Source organism: Acartia tonsa, chromosome 6 (genome assembly GCF_053477335.1).
Source record: "Acartia tonsa isolate MP-2025a chromosome 6, ASM5347733v1, whole genome shotgun sequence".
Lineage (NCBI taxonomy): Eukaryota > Metazoa > Arthropoda > Copepoda > Calanoida > Acartiidae > Acartia > Acartia tonsa.
Genome location: NC_137265.1, coordinates 29,203,447 through 29,224,900, shown reverse-complemented (window position 1 = coordinate 29,224,900; position 21,454 = coordinate 29,203,447). Strand labels below are relative to the sequence as shown.

General features: G+C 33.7%; 1 protein-coding gene across 2 annotated transcripts in view; it reads right to left on the bottom strand.

Annotated features, from left to right (window-relative positions):
- LOC145322320 (uncharacterized) overlaps window positions 1–21,253 on the bottom strand; it is a 36,629-nt gene extending 15,376 nt beyond the window's left edge. The window contains exons 1-4 of one of the 2 annotated variants that reach the window (XM_080164276.1): window positions 21,174–21,253; window positions 18,550–18,629; window positions 15,394–15,496; window positions 12,272–12,357 (exon numbers count right to left, since the gene is read on the bottom strand). In XM_080164276.1, the coding sequence (XP_080020402.1) occupies window positions 12,272–12,357; window positions 15,394–15,496; window positions 18,550–18,629; window positions 21,174–21,200 (296 nt within the window). In that variant the 5' untranslated portion in view covers window positions 21,201–21,253. The remainder of the gene's footprint in view (window positions 1–12,271; window positions 12,358–15,393; window positions 15,497–18,549; window positions 18,630–21,173) is intronic. The other variant, XM_080164277.1, reaches the window with a different exon arrangement.
- Between the last annotated feature and the right edge of the window lie 201 nt (window positions 21,254–21,454).

Genomic DNA, 21,454 nt, shown 5'->3' with positions numbered 1-21,454 from the left:
TGTCTGTATAAGTTTAGGTTGTATTAAAGTGACTTTACTAATCTGTTTCATCTAATTATAATATTTATTGTTATTAAAGCTTATTTATTTATCACAATTTTAAATATGGTTTTGAAATCAATTAATATCCGCAGGATTAGAACCGGTTCTCAGCCATGCTAAAAAGCATGTATAGCATCTTATTTTAGTAGTAATACAGTTTACTGTTTTATAACGTATTGCAGATATTGCGCTACTTTAGGACATAATACTCCTTGTTTGTATAAATAATATGTTTGATTGATAATACACACATATATTGGACAAGCAAATAATTTATGTTCTTTATTCTTAGTAGCAATGCTACTCTATAATAAGTGTGTGTACGCAAAACCTTAAAAGTTAATTAGTAGATTTATAAAGTTCATTATTCTTATTTAAAATAAATAGGCCATCAAAACTGCTGCACCACGAGCGTTGAGTCTCATCATTTTTCTTGTAAAAAAGAACATTAGAACAAAATTAAACTTAGAAAAATTATTTTTACAGAACAGAACTTACAGAGTAGTAAAAGGACAAAGTGTCTCAAAAACAGCCATGTGACGTCATAAAAATGATGGATTATCCAATCCATCTCTTTTTTAGGGGTTTTCTTTCCTACTTTTCTTCTCATCTCCCTCATTTTTATGACGTCAAATGGCTGATTTTTTAGACACTTTGTCGGGTTACTACAGAATACAATGGTAAACTAGAAGGCTGTACGTACATACAAGGCATAATAAATAATCAATAGGCAATAAAGTCTGACTATACCTAAGGTTATTATAACTAATTGAATTTTATTTAATATAAACATAAATAGACTAAGTGAAGCAGCTTATAGTGCCTATAAAAATGACGTCAATCAATGCAACTAACCAATGATATGTAAGTATACATTTTAATTGACCAATGGTATAATGTATACTGCCCTATCATTGATCATTTGTATTTTTATATTACCTATATTAAAATATTACCTAATAAAACTATTATTATTAGATTAACAACTGATCTCCTGCACACTACTTTGATGTATGAAAGTTTTAAAAGTTGAAATTCAACTAACTATATATCTCCATACCTGAGAGCACCTTCCTGCGCAGCTCTGCTTTTCTGCGCAGCTCAACTTTCTGCGCATGGAACGCCCCACGCCTGATAATCAGTGCAGCTACCTCTCTACACGTCATTTTGGCGCAGTAGTGTAGTACGAATCTATGGCTCAGATTTTCTTTTAATTGTATTATTTCTTTGCTTTTGGTTTTTGTTCAGGATATTTGCAGTGACCAAGATGGACATTGCTGAGTGGAGAAAGATGTCTCAGGAGGAGAGGGATGTGCACATGTTAAGTTTTTGGGGTACGGTCAAGAATGAGATCCATGCCCTTGGAACTAGAATTGATAATGTGGCGGCGGAGCTGGGTGGGCGTATGGCGCCGCTGGAGACGAAAATTCAGGAGTTGACGGATAATGTTGATACTAATAGTGCTGCGGTTACTGGACTGGCTACTCGGTTGGACGATTTGGAAGATCGTCTTTATAAGGTGGTGGTGCCTAGTGTTGATAATGATATCAAAACCGAGAATGTGACAGTTGTGGATGAGTTTATGACTGGCCAGCAGCGAATTCTAGAAAAGATTGCCCAGCAGAATAGTATGAATGACCAGCAGAATGGTTCGAATAACCGGCAGAATGGTTCGAATAACCAGAATAGTATGAATGACCAGCAGAATGGTTCGAATAACCGGCAGAATGGTTCGAATAACCAGCAGAATGGTTTGAATAACTCTATGCCGTGGCAGCGGACGGCTGGAGGATCTGGAGGTTCAGAGGAGAAGCCTAACTTGTTTGCTAGTGGTTCTCGAACTATTTTTGGTGGTATGCAAGATCATGAGGATAAGATCATAAAACTTTGGGAGTTGTCTAAGGTTGATGCTGTGGATAATATTTACAATGGAGTTCTCATGTGGTGGCCAGCCCTTTCTGAGGTTAAAGCGGAGGATTTTAATACGCTCAATTTTTTTGAAGCTGGACTGAGTGAATCGCAGGTTAGTTGGTGTAAATCTCTTGTTTATGTACCAGATAGATCTCTGTATGTTTCGCAGGGGGAGGAGAATGTTCATAGGTACAATGAAACGTGTGCTAAACTTGATGATCAGTTCAGAAAAAATGCGCCTGAATTTGCGGTTGACGATGATGTGATTTTCTTTGATGATTATTTGGAGAGATTTTGGATGACTACTAGACGTTATCATATGACTAATCATCAAGTGTGTAAGGAAATTTTGTTTGATAAGTGTGTGGGTGTAAGAACCGCTTGTGGTTATACACTAAAACCTGCTGATATGGAGAATAGACGATTAACATTAAAGGGGTACTTGTGTAAGATGCGAGAGACATTTTTGCCACCCGACATGAAAAATGTGTGTAAAGATGCGTATTTGAGTGTTAAGCAACATGAGAATGATAAGATTGATGCATTTTTTGATAAGATACTATCTTTCTGGAAACGTGCGTATCCGAAACCAACTGATGATATGTTTATGGATTTCTATTCTCAAGTGTGTAATGTGATCTTATCTCCACTTTTGGCTAATCAGATGCGTCAATTTGCGTTGGATTTGGAGCGTGACGGACAAGTGCGAATGATAACGAAGTTTCGGACAGAGTTAATAGTTAAAGCACAACTGATTGTTAAAGGGCTACAATTTAACCAAATTTCAGGGTCAATGGCTAGAGGATGTACAACAAACCAGATGGCTTTGGCTAAAACGATGGTTGGTGGCGTTGGTTCCAAGTCAAATCCTGTAACTATTGATCAGGTTAGTGATGAAGATAATTTGTCATATGAAATAAATCAATGTGAAATTGATTTAGCTGATGAATTTGGTGGACCAGCTGAACTTATTCCTTTAATTGGCGCAATTCAAGGTGGTTTTATTTGTTATTATTGTAACAGAAAAGGTCACATGATGAGGGATTGTTTGATATTAGAGATAAAAAGTTGCCTAATCCTAAAGGAAAATACTTTTTGCGGTGGGGAAACAAGCCTTTTGTTCCTTATAAGACGGGGCAAAAGAGTTTTAAAAAGAATGAAAATAGTATTGATAAAAAGAAATTGGTTGGTGAAATTGAAGGAGAGGTGAATGAAGGGGAGGATACGAAGGAAGTGGCGTATGTCGATGGTTTAGGGGCACGTGATTATGAAGATGATCTTGTAGCGGAAGTCGAGGCATGGAATAATGCTATTATAGATGACATTTTATGGTATTAATGTTTTGTATGTATTATGATCATTAAAACCTTATTCCATTTTCTACTTGTTACGCGGCATTGTTTTGATTTATGCGCATTGTAAATAAACAACAACAAAACGAAATTAATGATAAAGAGTGAACGAAGCAACTCTAATTTTGTGATAATTTATTTTGATGGTTTATTTTGAATTATGAAAAGATAACATATTGTTTATAAACGTATATGAAATTATGAGATTATGTTATAATGGAAATCAAAATAATTAATTTAGTTTTTGATTATGTTTTGTTGAAATTAGAAAAATTCATTTTTGTTTCAGACTGTTGTGGAGTCTAACAGAGATACGAATAATAAAAAGTGAAAATAAAAAACGAATTAGGTATACAATTTTGTAAAATTGCTATTGAAAGAAAATTAAATTGAATTTAAAATTGAATTAAATTTGATAAAAATGTGAAATTAGATATTTAAAGTATTAAATTTTGATGAATTGTGGAAAATTGTTTTAAAAGTTGAGTCAGTTATTGTGGTTTTAAGTATTTAATTTTAAAACAATTATATTGCGATTTAGTAATGTTGATTCAGCAAAATTTTTTATGAAGTTTAGAATTTCATGAAGCAAAATTGTTATAATGCATTAGATATAATTGTGGAGTAGTCTCTCTCTATGAAGGAAGGGAGGGGTTGTCTCTCGGAGTTGGTATGCGCAAATATGGTGGAGCTGTCTCTTTGTTTGAGGAGAAAAGGGGAGTGAACATATTTGCAAAGAAGTTTGCACTATCTCTCAGAGCTGGTATGCGCACATATGAATTATATATGGTGGAGCTGTCTCTTTTGTTTGAGGAGAAAAGGGGAGTGAATATATTTGCAAAGAGGTTTGCACTATCTCAGAGCTGGTATGCGCAAAATGGGGTGGTGTAGAGAGGTAGCTGCACTGATTATCAGGCGTGGGGCGTTCCATGCGCAGAAAGTTGAGCTGCGCAGAAAAGCAGAGCTGCGCAGGAAGGTGCTCTCAGGTATGGAGATATATAGTTAGTTGAATTTCAACTTTTAAAACTTTCATACATCAAAGTAGTGTGCAGGAGATCAGTTGTTAATCTAATAATAATAGTTTTATTAGGTAATATTTTATTGAATTACAAAAGAATTGAATTTATGGTATTTAGAAAGATTAATTTGGTGATTGATTTTTGATTCATGTTATATTTCTTAATACAATTTCTTTTATTGAATGTGTTGCAAGTTTATTTTGTTCAGTGAAAACATTTAAATATGGCATCTAAAATAATTGTATTTTATTTTAGATTGGCCGAGAAGAGTATTTGTGGTGGTTGAGAGATACTGTCATCATTATTTATTTGATGGTGAGTTGTTAAGAATTTATTTTATGCTGTTATTATTTGATTAATATTATATATATTTGCTGCTCGGAAATTAGTTTTGTAAACAATTTGTTATATATATATATTAATACCGATATTAATTCTTAGTTAAAATGATTTATCTATTAATTGGCATCTAAAATGTTTGTAATATTTTAGATTGGTCGGAGAGAAGTTTTGCTGATTGTGGATTAAGAGATATTTTGGACGTTTTCTGTTGGTGGATGAAATTTTGTCGGTGAGTGATTTGTTTTATTCCGTTATTCTGTTATTTGTTGTAAAACAGCTGGATAGTTATTTGATAGAAAATTTGATAGAAAATTGGATAGTTACAACCTCATAACTGCTGGTGTTGGTTAGATAGCTGTTTTATAAGTTTCATGAAGATTCTGAAATGGCGGCTGGAGCGGCTGAAGTCTACGTTCCAACGAAGATTGGTGGCATGGAAATCTTGACTTTAATTGACAGCGGCAATGCACGAGGCTGCCTGATATCTCAAGTGTTGGCTAGAAAGCTTGATTGTATAATTGAAGAGACGGATTCGAAAGCAACAGGCGTGCAGGGTTCCAGCATCAAGATTGATGGTGTTGTTCGAAATGTTGAATTTCAGATTGGAGGTCACAGTTTTCAAGAAGATTGCTTTGTTATTTCTGGCATGACTGTACCTATGAATCTAGGCAGTCATTGGCTGAACAAAAATCACGTGAAGACGATATTTGCCAAAGATGGCAACAGGATTGAGATGCATGGAATCAGTGTGAATTTGGTAGCTAAACGAAAAATTGTAGTGAAGAATTTGGTTCATACGGTTCTGGAGAAACTGGAGAAGGCAAGAACTAAGAAACCTGAGATTAATGTAGCTGAGTTGCAAGACCAAAAATGGATTTGTTCATTGAAAAATCGAATAGAAATTCCAGCATTAAGTACAGTGGTGGTAGAAGTTTCAACTAAGGGAAATATGCCTGAAGGACAGTTGTGTTATATAGCTCCTAGACAAGGTTACTGTAGCCGAAATAACTTGTTGATAAATGAAGGAATTACGGAGGTGGGAAAAAAGGTAAAATTATGACTAAAATTACGAATTTTGAAACTGTTAAGAAATCTGTTCCTGCTGGTACTTTGGTTGGAAATCTGTTTTTAGCGGAGAAGATAGCGATGTTGCAAGAGAACAGAGTTAAAGAAGATGTGTCAACAACATTAAAGAAGATTCGTTTTATTAAAGATAAATTGAAGTTGGATAAAGTTCCGTTTTTAAAAGATAATGTCTCTTTAAAAGGAAGAATAGTTGGTTTGTTTTTAAAGAATTTTAAGGCGTTATCGATTGAACCTACGGATATTGGATCTTGTACTTTGGAGGAGTATGACATTCAGTTAGTTCCTGGAGCTCAACCTTTCAAAAATAGAATGATTAGACTTAATCCTCATCATGCAGAGAAACTAAAAGAACAGATTGATTTATGGTTGGAAACAGATGTGATAGAAGAATGTAATTCACCGTTTAATTCTGGAATCTTTGCTGTTAAGAAGAAAGTGGGAAACACTAATGAGGTGAAAGTCAGGTTTGTCCTGGACTATCGCTCGTTAAATGAGATAACTGAGAAGATATGTTACCCTTTGCCTAACATTGGTGAGCTATTTGACAAACTTGGAGGAAAGAAGATTTTTACGTCTATTGACCTTACTTCGGCGTATAATTCAATGCACTTGAAGGAATCTGCCAGGAAATATACAGCATTTTGTTCTAATGGACGGCAGTATTGCTTCAAGAGGCTACCGTTCGGATTGACCAATGCCCCCAGTGCATTTGTAAAATTGATGGATAGAGTAATGGATTTGAGTCCTGAATTAAGGGCATTTTGCCTAGTTTATTTGGACGATGTTCTTGTATATAGTATGAATGTGGAGGAACATCTGGAGCATCTGAATACACTACTACGAACATTTTGTGAAGCAGGCCTCAAGATTAATCTTGGAAAATGTACATTGTTTGCAGAGGAAGTGAAATTTCTGGGTCATATTATAAATGAAGAAGGCATATTCATGGACAAAGCATATATTGAAAAGATTAAGAATTGGCCAGTACCTGAAACAGGTAAAGATATTCAAAGATTTACTGGTTTCATAAATTATTATGGTTCATATTTCAAGAATTTTTCTGATATTACGGCACCATTGAACAAATTCAGAAACAGTAGTAAAATAGAATGGGATGAAAAAAGTATGGAAGCTTTTACAAAGACTAGAGAATTGTTCTGTGAAGAAATAAGTAAATCATTTCCGGATTGGAGGATGGAGGCTGAACCATTTGTGTTGGATACAGATTGGTCTTCTACAGCTATGTCTGCAGTGTTAAGTCAAAAACAAAATGGTCAAGAGAAAATGATATCGTGTTGGTCACGTGTTTGTTCAACTCATGAAGCCAATTATGCAGCGCATAAAGGAGAATTATGTGCATTAGTGAATGCTGTTGAAAGATTTGAATGTTATTTGAGACACAAGAAGTTTATCGTGAGAACTGATTCAGCTGCACTGAAACATCTATCTACTTGGAGGCAGAACGGATATTTTGTTGGTCTCACCATAAGGTGGATAAACTTTTTATCCACCTTCAGTTATGAGGTTGTACATAGGCAGGGCAAGATGCATACTAATGTTGATATATTGTCACGTACTGCATTAGAGGATAGTAAAGATAGGATATCTAAATTATCGACGGACGAACAAGGAGAGTTAATATTAGATACTGTATATCAATTAGAAGATCCTAAATTGTGTCTTATTGCAGGAATTGGAGCAGAGACGGCCAGTCAAATAGCGTCCAGATTGAAGGCGAGAGAATTCAGTCGTAGTCTGGAGAAGGATCCTGTTCTAGTTGAGAGTTATTGGAGTGCCTTGACAGAAATTGGAGAACTGGACAAGAGAGGACTGAGAAGTATTTACAGGCGTTTCTGAAGAGGAGAATAGTTGTGGCGCTAGTCCAGAGGTGGTTGGAAGGCGGAAGGATGGACAGGAGAAGGGATTACCATGATAGCCGTCGGGAGCGTGATGACAAGCGAGGAGAGGGCGGTGGTGACAAACATGACCGGAATAGACGAGATGGAGATCGTGGTATGCGAAAGAGGTCACCTGACGCTTGTAGTTCAAAAAGTTCTGGACGTTCTGGACCAATACCTGTGAAGAAATCCAAGGATGATAGAGGAGTCAGGTATTTGGATATTTTGTTATTTGTTGTTGTGATGCAAACCTATTGTTGTATTATTGTTGGTGGTATGTATACGTCACAGGATCCACGGTTAGCGGCTTATGATTGTTCTCAAATAAGTGATGTTGAACTTAGATCAGCTGCCTGTTTGCATGATAGGATGGAACCGGTCAGATCTGTGGAATTACTGGGGTTAGCAGAAACCGATTTTATACTGTCGGAGGCTATTAGTTGTGAGGTTAGGCTAAAATTGGAGCGCTGGTTTTGCGGCACTGCGAGTCATGTGCACGTATTAGACGTGCCACATGAAAAACAGGTAGAGTTGAGTATGGATGAATGTAGAAGGGTTTTCCATTCTGGCAAGTATCAGCATGATGGTATTAGTTTCAAAGTGAACATAGATTTGCCAACTGTTCACAGTTTTACGGTTAATGGAACATTGTCACCTTTTTGGGATGTTGGTGGTGAAAATATCCAATGCAAGACACTGGGAGTATACGCGCATAACATGTGGTTCAACTTAGGTTTTGCTATTGGGACTTTGCATATATTAGTAAAAAATACTCCAGTTTTGATCAAGGGAAATGTTGTTATGGATTATGATAAAAAGACGATTGTGGCGAACTTTGAAGAAAATCATTTGTGGGCAACATCAACTTCACCTTACTTTCCGTATGTAGTACGAAAACCGGCCAGTAATTTTAAGGTAGTTTTTCAAGATACATTCAATTTAACTACGTGGAATGATCAACTTTTTGTTTCTAACTTGGAAAGGAATATTTTAGTTAAAGTTATGGGAACAGAGAAACTTACTTTGCAGCATCTGGATTTTAATATTTTTGTAACAGAATTGGAGGGTATCAAGTTTTTGGAGGAACCGAAGGCAGCTGTTAGAAGTTATTTTGGGGATTTGTTAAAACAGGAGGCCAGGTTTGATTTAAATGCTATGTTTTTAGCTAGTAGAGAAAGGAATGAGAGAATGTTGGAATTTTTTAGTATTTCTAGATGTGCTCAAACAGAAGTTAGATCAAATGTACAGTTGCATCATGGGTTCAGAATTATATACCTAGGAGAGATTGCTAAGTATGAGAAATGTACAGCGGTTGAAATTCCAGTAAAGTTAGGTGTGGATTATGGATGTGCAGTAGGACATTTGTTGGTGGAATATAAAGGTGAGACAGTTGGGATACAAGAATATAGTAGAATGATTGTTACAGAAGAGGACATAAAATTGTTGAATTGTTCGCAAAGTCCGGTATTTTTGAAGTTGACAGCTAATTTGTTCATTGGGAATCAGGGGCAGGGACTCGAAATTCTTCACATTGCCAATGAGAAATCTGAACACGTGGGACAAAAGATTTTTCTGAGTGATGAAAAGGTGTTTATTGCTGATTTTAATAAGACTATTAGATATCAGGGCTTAGAGGATTTTGAGGATTTTAATGGACAAGCTTCTAATTTGGATTTTGTTGATCATAAGTTGTCATTTTTCGAACAGGTTACAGGTTCTTGGTTTGGTTTAGAACATTTGTTTACAGATATACTACCATTGTTTGCTAAGTTTGTATTGATTGTTTTAATGTTGTTGTTGGGTATAATTCCCATGTTGGTAGTTTTGTATTGTTGTTGCTCATGGTGTTATAAAAAAAGATTTACTGAGGAAGAATTTAATGCTAGATTTTAAATTCTTATGCTGAAATTTAATTATATTGTATTTTTGCAGGTTGGTTACGGCGGCAACAATGAATCAAAAGTTATTGAGCAACGAAGAAAATGGTCGCCACAAACAATCTGCGAACGAAGGAAATCAAGTCAAACCTGGTCTACCGGTATCTGCGTTGGTCAGCAACTCTGCATCCCGGTTGGTGTTGGTAATGTCGCGCGTCGAGCTGCCGACGTTGAGTGTGGGCAGATCGACGAGGAATGTGTTTTTGAGCAGTGAGGACATGCCACTTGCAGATTTAGCTCGTCTCATTGATAATGAACCAAGGTTTAAATTGAACTTAATAAACATGCTTTCATTGCAGTTAGAGATGGGGAGATGCATCAACTCAATAGACTGGGCTGTGGACAGGATCCCTATCTTCACCAGCCAGAACTCAAGACACTTAAATTTGATGGCGGCTGGTGAGCATTCTAAAGCTATAAACAGAAAGTTGTCCTGGAATGAGACAACTAGTTTGAATAAATTGAGTGCAACTATATTTCTCTCTAAGCTTGTTTGCGAGATGTTACCAAGTTTGGTGTTGCTTGCCAAGATTGAATACCTGGATGGAGATGAGAGAAAAAGCTGTCAAACGTTGGGAGAATTGTTACCCACAATCAAACATATGGGGGAACTAGATGATTGGCATCAACTTTCAAAAATTGACGTCATACCTGCAGATGGTCGAATGAGTCTTCAGACGGTGCTGAGAACGGTGGGTAACAGCATTGATGTGCGGTTGAAAACGCAGGTTGTGTCAGCTATCCGGCTTCTGGCACATTGGAAAGACGTTGTGAATAAAGTCAGCTTTATTCTAAAGCAGATGCCATCTACAACTTTGTTCGAGTTACAAAAAGAGTGGCTTGAAGGAAAGTCTGAACAGGATTTGAGTTCTAAAGTGTTTATTGACTCTATTCAGGTGAATGAATACATGAACTTATCGGTATTCATTCCCCGCATCCTTAACGTGAATTCGGTGAGTTTAATCACCAGTGGAGAGATGCCAGCTGAGATACGTTATGTTAGATTGGATGGACAAAGAGACATAATTGAAAATCTTGTGAGTGCTACATATACAGGTAGTTTGGTGAACGATAAAGTAGACGCCAGAGTTTTGACCTGGGAAATGCAGATGCGCTGCAAACGTCTCCATCCGACTCTAGCCAAGCAGATATTGTTATGTGATCCAGATACTACTTTAGAGAATGTAGTAAAGGAACTTAGATTGGAGTTGGATGGAAAAGTTCATACAAGTTTGTTGACAACCAATCTTGAGTGGAAGTTTAATCCTGAACACAAAGTAAATGAGTGGTTTGAGGGGGATTTCAAGTTGGTTACTCGGTTTGGGGGTCCTGTTTGTGTTCAGCAGGATCAGCCTTTGGATCCGAACATTCCTGTTTGTCTGGACCTTGAATTGTCAGGTCAGCAATGGCGTGTTGAGGAACAAGCGATGGAGGAAATGAGGATGGAGCACACGCCTGGAATATTGATGATGCTTGATAAATTTGGAGAGGAGGTTAGTCGTAAGCATCAAAAGATTTTGGATAATCAGGAGGAGGCTGATAACGTTGCAACCTCGATTTCAGTTGCGGTTAATAGCGGATTTGCAAGATGTTTACATATGCTTGGTGATACTGAGGCAAGGATGCCTCAAGACGGCTTGTGTGATGAGACCGCAAAACTTGGAGTGAATGATGATGAAGCTACCATGCCTATGGACATTGAAGAATCTGGCAAGAAAAGCAGAGCGTCTGGAAAAAGAAAGTAATAATTATAGTTTACTGTGTATTAATTCATATTTATTTTATTTTATGTATTAAATATTTGTTGAGGCAGTAGTAGTCTCGAAAAGGTTTAAAATTAATGCTTTATGATGCCATGTTTAAATCTGATGGTTATATGTTAATCAGTGTTTTTATATCATGCATTTATAATATGTTAATCAATGCATTCTAATGTTTGTATGTTAATCAATGCATTATATGTTAATCAATGCATTTTTAATGATTATATGTTAATCAATGTTTTTTTTATAAAAAATATTTAAAAGAAAAAAAAACACATAAAGAAAAAAAAAGGAATATAAAAAAAACACAAAAGAGTTCTAAGGAACCAAAATAATAAAAAAAAAATGATTATGAAGTGCTTAATGATCTGGAAATAAAATAAAAAAAAAAAAAATAAAAAAATATGGCAGGTGTCATACCAGATCAATTATTATCTATTTTAATAAGCATTCAATGCTACTTATAATATATATAATAATTAACATGTAACAAACATATTGTTATATTCAATCTGAAATATTACAGTTTCGAAATCCATGTGCATGTTAAAGCCAGGGAGAAATGTGATGTATAGTCCCTTTCTTCCTGATTTGAGAGCAATGTATGTATTTTGTAATTCAGCTTTTAGTTCTTGTGTCAACCGTTTCGGAGCAAGTCATTGCTCTGCAACTCGGCACGAACATAAAAGTGAATAGTTGCCATTATATTTAATATTATTATTGTATGTTTAACTTGTCTTGAATTAATACACTTTATTAGAATATTTAGCTGTTTGTTCTTGCTATTACTACACGTCAATAAGCTGCATCAGATATAGTATCTATGCTAGAGAGCTTCGTTGCACTGTAAATATAGATTCTTGGTCAGTTGAGCGGCCTGACCCTGGTTAAAAAGCAGCTTTGGTACTTTAAAAAACTTACCTATCAAGCCACAAATTAATTTCTAGAACATCACTAGATATATGAACCCATGGGTAGATTAAAGATATATCATTCCCTCCTGACATCTAAAATATACAGAGTTAGGGGTATAACATGAATTGCGGCATTTTTAGAAAACGTGGCGCACCAGTCACTTTTCTATTTAACACATTTTGCACAAATAGTAAAACATCACTTTATAAATGAACCAATATGGTAAGATTAGAGTGGTATAGTCCTTCCGTGATATCGGCTCTTACCCAGCTAAACTTTTTGCTAGGATGGTAGCATGTTAGGTTCTTGCAATATCTCTAAGAGTGGCTTTTTGTGAACTTTTGTGAGCTCGTTTGATGGTTGCTACCTAGTATTTGCGAGCTCCTTAGTAGCTTGATAGGGAATAGTCCCTTTCGTAACATCGCCACATAAGGGGCGATTCGTCGTATTTTTAAAATGTATTTTTATAGGTTAGGTTACATTGGGTTAGGTGATTGCCCCAAAGGGTTAGGTAATTGACCCCGCAGGGTTAGAGCCATCCGCAGGGGCTAGAAATAGGAGAAAAGCTACCTTGAAAAATAAAAAAAATCGCCCCATAAGGTGCGATGTTACGAAAGGGACTATACCCGCTTGATATGTCATAAATTAATAGATTTTTATAGATGGGTTATCTATGCACAACCAGCTATTATCAAATTAATTGTACCTAAAATATAAATAATGTTATAAACATAATTGTATAAGAATACTTAAGTATGAATAAAGTGTATATAAATTATAAATAAACATTACTTAATTAAATTTATAAATTATGTATACCTACATTTGTAATCTTGGCGTATCCCACTAATTGTTAGTAAAGCCTAAGAAACCCTACTATTATTAAAAATACATTTTTGTGGTACTTATTTTGTGTCAGGTTAGGTTAGCTACGGGTTTAGAAGAGCCCAGCAATCCTCAGTTACTGCGTTTTTGCATAAAAAGGAAGTAAGGGAGGTAATATGTGGTCCAGTAGCTATTAAAACGAGGTTTACCATGAATGCTAGTAATAATATCATACTTACTAATTAACCTTTTAAAAATACATTTTTGTGGTACTTATTTTGTGTCAGGTTAGGTTAGCTATGGTTTAGAAGAGCCCCGCAATCCTCAGTTACTGGAAACGTTTTTGCAATAAAAGGAAGTAAGGGAGGTAATAAGTGGTCCAGTAGCTATTAAGAGGAGGTTTACTATGAATGCTTGTAATGATATCAAACTTACTAATTAAGCTTTAATAAATACATATAAATAATGAGAACTTTCTTAAATGTTTCTAGCCCCTGCAGGTCCCTTGCCGGAAAGAGACTACTCTTTACTGAATCTAAACCAAAATCAAGAATAAGACAAATTTTTACTAAAAAGTTTGTATTTTAGGACTAAAATCACCAACAATTTAATCATTTTTTAAATGAAATCTTTTTTTTCTTCTATTAATGGACTATTCTTTAGAATCGAATTTTTAGCATCAGATAACCAATTTGTTAGAAAATAATATCATGGAAGGGAGTTTGAGTGAAAATAGTCCGCACTGGAAAAATAAAGGTTTGTGACGTATAATCTATTTCTTGTATTAATAAAATCTGATATTATAAAACCTTTCAATTTTATTTGTCATCTAAAAATCTTCAATATCGGCAGTGTGAATGGAAAAAATATGTTTTCTTAAGAAATATTAATGCAAAAATTCAAATCACGTCGCTAGCTCAAGAAATAAAAAATATGTATTTCTTGAAAAAATTTGGATTTAAGAATTGTTTAAAGGTATTGTAAATAAATCAAACATTATAACATTTTCGTTGAGTTAAATCAATCTTTGTTAAACTTTTTATGTCTGTCCAAAAATAAGAAATTTTGTGAGACATCCTGCCAGAGGAAAAAAAAAGACTGATTAGTTCTGGCAATGAAAGTGAAGGTTATTGAGTTGTGAGAATATTCTCAAGATTTATACATTATACAATCAAAACTGACATCAACGTTTATATAAATGTTCTACCAACGTAGCTACTCGTTATTAATTTAATTTAATTTCAGACAACAAATGTTTAATAACGTTATTAGCAGCTGCGCGCTTAGCTTTTAGGAGCTCTGTTTTTTTATTGGGGAGGGAAAAAATCCTAAAAATATGCACTGGATGCACAGCACAATTCTTTTAAAAAATGACAGGATGCTTATTTGTGTGTAATGAGGATAACCGCAGTAACGATACAGTTCTCCTTTGAAGCTTATCATCGGACCAGGGAAGATAAAACTGTTTTTGAGGAGGATACCACCAACCCCACAAGTGAAATATCCAATAGAAAAATTGAACGCTTCCCAAGAGATATTTTTTATTTTTAAAAACAGTGGAGGGTCGATTCCCTTCTTCTATTCCTTCAAATGCCCCTAGAGCTCTCTAGGGGCTTAGCCGCTAATGACAAATAAATTGATATCCAACGTATAAATTAAGAAATATATAATATAATCAAAGATAAACCTAATTTATCTTAATATGTAACAATCCTGAAATTTCTGGCAAATCTTCAAAATGGGAATTAATTTGTGGAGCTATTAGAATATTTAAGTTGTTGACACTTTAACTTTAACAAAATGTTTGATATATTCTTATATAAAAGAGGGAGAATAGATGTCTCCTTTCTTTCTTCCTTTATCTCTATCTATCTTATTATCCCTCTTTTTCTATTTCTCTATCTCTCTCTCTCTCTCCTTCCTTTTCCCCCTCCTCTCTATTTCTCTCTCTTGCTATTTCGCTTTCTCTGTTTATCTTTCTTAATGTATGCCTAATTATTAAACTTAATATTCCTTGTATGCATTTAAAATCTAATCTAATCTAATCTGTCTGTCTCTTTTAAGTAGCGAATGATCTCACTAATAACTAAACCTAAATAGCTCTCCTTTATAGACATGCTTAGTATAGGTCATTAAAAAGATTTATAACCATTTATGGTTAGGGTACCAACCCAAAAGAGATATTGCTCCCAGAAAAAAAAATTTTTTCTTTTTTAGAAATACTTAATTTCTTTTTAAAACCATCCCCACTCAACCTTCCACCCCCTTCACTCAAATGCATCTTATGCAAAAAAAAATCATACCTCGCAGTTGCATAGGGTGAGTCCAGGTACACGGATTCCAGTTTGATCCAGTTCCAGCCGGAACAGCTCCAGGTCAGACCGGGTCTTAGATCTGGACAATGACCTGAAAGGCCAAATATTAGAATTTTGTATTTCACCTTGATAAACTCCTGCAAGTTTATTGGCGCTCTGACACAAATTACCATGGCGAGCACTGATAACTCCCACTAATAATTTTGGAATAAATCAAAAATTGGTAGTTCTCCTTTTGTATGTTTATTACTCCATGTCAGGTTAGGTAAAATGTTTTATGTACTGGGTATCCACACAGGGTTAGGAAATAGCAGGTATAGGCATTCTGCAGGTTTTGGGCAAGGAGAAAAAACTACCCCCTTCTTATTTCAATTTATTTTACCCCAATACCAGTGCTTTTTGGCGAAAGGGCCAATCTAATTAATAGATTAATATTTTTAGGCTAATACTGCATCTAAGCAGTGTTCCCTATATAAACCAGTCCAGTAAATGTACTCAAATTCACAGTATTTATATACATTCAATATTTCATAAATATTTGAACAAATTGCCATTAAAAAATTTAAGTTACTAGATATCACATTTGAATAGCTGTATAACAAACTACCGTTCTATTTATCAAAAAATTCATTCTTTCCAACAAACTTTTAAACAACCTGTCATTTTAATAGGAACATGTTTAGAAGTAAATATATATTAATAAAATATGATTAAGTTTTACATAATTGACATTATGAACCACTTATCTATGAATATTACCAGGGACAAGGGAATGTCTTTCTGACCAACAATTCTATTAAAATCATACAATCTAATCACGAAACCTTTAAAAGTTTTGAATGTTATGGATGATTCAACTATTATCAAAAAGGGTTTATAGTAAAGTACATAAGGGTTTAAATTCGCTAAATCTCATCACTAAACCTCAATATTAAATAAGAAATTAGCAGACAATTATTCAAAACAAACAACAGAATTCTTACTAAACAATTCAAAAGTAGGGAAATTAAAAAACATTTTTACTTACTTCCTAAAATTAAAATCTTTAATTTTTTTTCTTTTCCATAATATTTGTAACTGATTAAAGACAAAAAACAAAATATTTTATTAAATATTTACTTTGATGCATTTTCAAACACTTTTATTAACCCTTTAAGGCAAGTTAAGACAAAAGTTTCATATTGATTCAATAATTAAAATACATCTTAAAAATAAAATTTATTGTTCATTACTTATTAAAACAAGGATGACAACATCCATAAGCGAAGCTCTGAAATTAAAGGACAAACAAACACTAACTCTAGTAGAGAATCAGAACTGAATAAACTGAATATTAATGCATATGTCTACAAAATTGTAAGTAAATTTGTTGCAAAACCGATTAAATACATGTTACTGTTTAAGGACATAATGACGTTCTTAGGACTTGATTATAGAGATGCTTCGCTTATTTCACTATACCTTGTTGTAATAGGAATCAGTATTAAAAAAATCTGATGACTAGGATAATTTTAACATACAAAAATTTGTTGTAAAAAAAGTAAAAAATAAGCCTGTTTTAAATGGACGTATAAACTTTCTGGTAACGATTATAGAGTTGCTGCGCTTTCTAAGTGGTACCTAAAGGAATTAGCATGTAAAGTTTAAAATTGATAGGACAATTCTAACCTTTTTAAATTAACCGAAACAGCTAACTGTAATGGAAAGACGTACGGACTTACGGACCGACCCTAATTATAGAAAAGCTTCGCTTTTAAAAAATAAATAAACATAAAATACTAAATTCTATTTGATGAACAACTTAATAACAAATAAGCATGAAAAAAGATATATTGGTGCCTTACCACAAAGTTGCCATTAAGCACTGATCCCTCTCCTTATTTAGATTATATCTTTTGGTTTCCTTAATGCTATACCAAAAGGAATCCCGCCCCTTTGATCGTTTACAATTTGTTTTAAATTAATGGTAGGGAAAGTTGGGATTCTGTGCTCTACAAGGCACTTTGGGGAAAATTACCCATTTTTAAATTCTGTAAAAAGTTTGTAAATTGTTAATATTCGAGAATATTTGTTGTTTTTATGTTCAAGTATTGCAGGACATGATAAATCATTTTATGATTTCAGGGAAGCTCCTTATTTACATTCCTTATTTTGACACTTCCCTCCAACTTGTTTTGCAATTAGAGGCAAGGTGTTGTCAAGAAATACCAAATTAAACCACAACAAATATTATTAAATGTATGATTTGGAAAAGCATAGTTATGTAGTTCAGAATTTCATTGCTAGATGTCATAAAAACTTTTTTTATTTTTAATTTTTAGATGATATGAATATTTAAACAATCTTAAATATTTTTCAAAGTATTACAACTATCCACTTTTTGGGATTTTCAATCAATTTTATTCACTATTTAACATATAATTTACGAGCAGTCTATGATTTAGATAAAATATTTAAGGTATGTAAAATCTTTAATTTTGCCTGTCCAATTAAAAACTGAACATGGAACTAATCTCTGACAATCATTTTTGCATGGCTCTTAGTAAAGTAAACAAAAACTGATAAAGTAATACTTGAGTTTCTTATCAAATTCTGCCAAAAGTTGCTTAATCTCATCATCTAGTTTTAACTGGAAATCTATGAAATCAGCTCTTTAGCATTGTTTGCCAGAATAGCATTCCCTTGTCCCTGGAATATTACACATATTCAAGCACACATTATTAACAAATTATAGAAAATTGTAAAATTCTAGTACTTTGCTTATTTTCAGCTACTCTTGTCATCTGTTTTAAAACTAATATAATGGATATTAAGTAAGAATACACATTTATAAAATCAATTCCTGTTTTTCTGGCCCGGGTCCACAAAATATGAATTAATTTCCTAATTAATAAATTACCTTTACCAAGTTCTTTTCTGCAACATTGTCTGTTTCTTATCACCTGACTCTGCAGCTACCAATATAATCTTACCTTTGCCAAGCCCTACGCAGCCACGGACTGCCAACATTGTCTGCTTCTTATCACCTGACTCTGCAGCTACCAATATAATCTTACCTTTGCCAAGCTCTACGCAACCAACCACGGACTGCCAACTTTAGCTGCATCTTATCACCTGACTCTGCAGCTACCAATATAATCTTACCTTTGCCAAGCCCTACGCAGCCATGGACTGCCAACATTGTCTGCTTCTTGCCAGAAACAAAATAATCGCAGCTTTTTGGCCTAAAAATTTATCAAGAAGGATATTAGGTAAGATTAGTATTTTAAAAGAAACATAGTGTTACACAAAAGCCTAATATTTTGAATTAATAAAGAAGAGTAACCTCTAATACAATAAAAATATTTCGAATCTTTATGGAGAAAATATGGAAGGACAGACATACTGACAAATGTATCAAAGCTACGATGTAGCTGCACCACTAAATCCAAATTTAGTCGGAAGATTAGATAAAGTAACAAGAGAGTTGTATATGCATAGTCAACAAGTGCCAACATTAACACACACGATTAAATACATTTCTTAAATACATTTACATTTTCAAATAATCTGTATCACTCTCTCTCACAGCAGAAACCCATACACACTAAATTAACGTAAAAAAATAGAGGGGGCATTAGCTATTTGTAACTCTACCCACGGGTTGGGACCCTGTGCCGACTTTCAATTGGTTCTTTGAATATCAACCAATAGCGTCGGAAATATAAACAAAACACAGTCATGTCGCTACAAATGAGCATAAAACAATTTCTAGCAGACGAAAAAGGTCCCCACCACTTGGGCCAGGTAGTTGTCTTTGTTCTACATCTATACTTATACATTTATTCTCACAAATATACAAGAAAAATATCAAAGTTGGTTAGGAATATTATCAATTATTGATTAAACCAAGAAAGCCTCTATACTATTTCTTAGGTAATGAGTCAGGTATTCAGTCAGTCAGTCAAGAACGGAATAAGACACTAATAGAGTTGCTACGCATCAAAAAAATGTCTAAATTAGTAATTCTAGTAGACAATAGTAATTCTATCCAAGAAAAAGAGACACATATATCTTATTGTGAAGTTTCTAGTCTCACTAATTCTGCTGCGAGGGGTGTACACACTAAAATTATCATCAACTTAAAAAATAATGTGTTGTCATAAGTTTTATACCTATATAGTTTACAAGAATCGATATATTTTTACTTGGATATTGCACAAGATTTCCATGTACTCTATGCAGCTGGATAAAAAAAACGATAACCCCCCAACCACCTCTTTATCTAATCCTCTTCCCCCCTACTAGATGAACGAACGGACCTATAAATAAGGCTCATAATAGCAAGCTAAATTGTCGACAAATTTTCCCCAGTCATAATATCCATGTATATCCTATATCCATTTTTACATTACAACTAGGCTTTTCTAGTTAACATTATAGGATAAATTTTGTTTTGTTGGCCCTGAGGGCCGAAAAGGCTAACTATAACTAATAAGAGATTAATTTCATCATTGGAAAAAATTTCTATAATATGATTATAAACATATCTTTTTTTCAGTAAGCCCCGGAACCAGATTTAAACTAGTAAGAAATGGTCGGATTTGCAGCCATACTGGAAGTAATATTCTCGTATTCATTCGAATTCGGTGGATAGGAACCGGTTCTCATCCATACGAAAAAATGTCTAACATCGTATTATAAACCGCTTTCTACGAATATAAAAAATTACAATCATAAGACTAAAACTAGTTTTGGCTAAAAAACTGGTTTTAATCTTATAATTGTACATTCAATGTCCGCGGAAAACCGTTTATAATACGATGCGAGAAATAACTATTATTATATGGAAATAGTTTGTTTTTAGATGAAATATCTCTCCCTGCTCTGTGTCTTGAAGTTTCTTTTGTATAATTTGATTACATTTATAAAGTTTTATTTCTTATTGTTGGAAAATTTCTGGTTCCTGAGACTTAATATCATCAATTATTTAAATTGAAGCATGAACAATTTTGTCCTGAAATAGCGAAGCAATGACATATAAAAGAAGTATAATTAAATAAAGTAATAAAAATTATATTATTAAGAAATTTTAAGAAATAAAATTAACCAAAAATCATTAAAAATGTGATTTAAGATGTCTTTGACAAGTTAAAATTGTAACAGGACGTTTTTACATATTTGTAATTCTTTGAATAAAGTAGCTGTTGTAGAAAATGTTCTAGGCGTACTTTTAAGTTTTAGAAAAAAAAACACAGAATTGGAAGACATTTATAATTACGACGCATCGCAAAAGTAATTATTTATTTTATCCATACTAGACTTCTTAGAAAAGACTATTTTTGTGTATTATTATTTACAGGGTATTTCAAGAGAAACGTCTTTTTAAAAATCTTAATTATGCATAGAAAATAAAACAATTATATGAAATGCTTTATATATTTATTTGGAAAAAAACCCATCAGGGACATTTATGTTTTACATATTTAAAAATGATTTTTTCAACAAATTATACCTTAAAAAAAAAACAGTTTTTCTAAAGGTCCTAATTTTGAAGATATACGGATTTAAAGATTGTGGAAAAATGCGCATATTTAAAATTCAAATTGTGCGGCTTGTGTTAATAGTAGAAAAAACGTTATGCATACTGTTAGAATCGTCTAGTTTTTGGATATATAAGAACCATTTCTGTGCTACGTATAGTATAGGATCTACGTGGTAAAATGTTCCAACTTACTTGAAACTTTTCACAACCTTTCTCACATTTTTCAATTAAAACAAATAAAAACCTGTTTAGATTTAGGAATTGTTGCCATTTTGACTATGTATAATTTCTACATTATTTCATTCTATTCACTTTAAACAATCTGAAATAAATTGTAGCTATAAACAAAAAGTTCATGCAAAATATCAATACTATTTTGGTATTAAAAAAGTTTCGGATTATGGAAAGAAAACGAAGTTGCGGGATTCGACGTAATTTCACAGAAGCTTTACTCTGCGGGGAGCTCTAACCTAGCAGGGCTAATTTCCTAATCCCTGCGGGGCAATCATTAGCATTTACCTAACC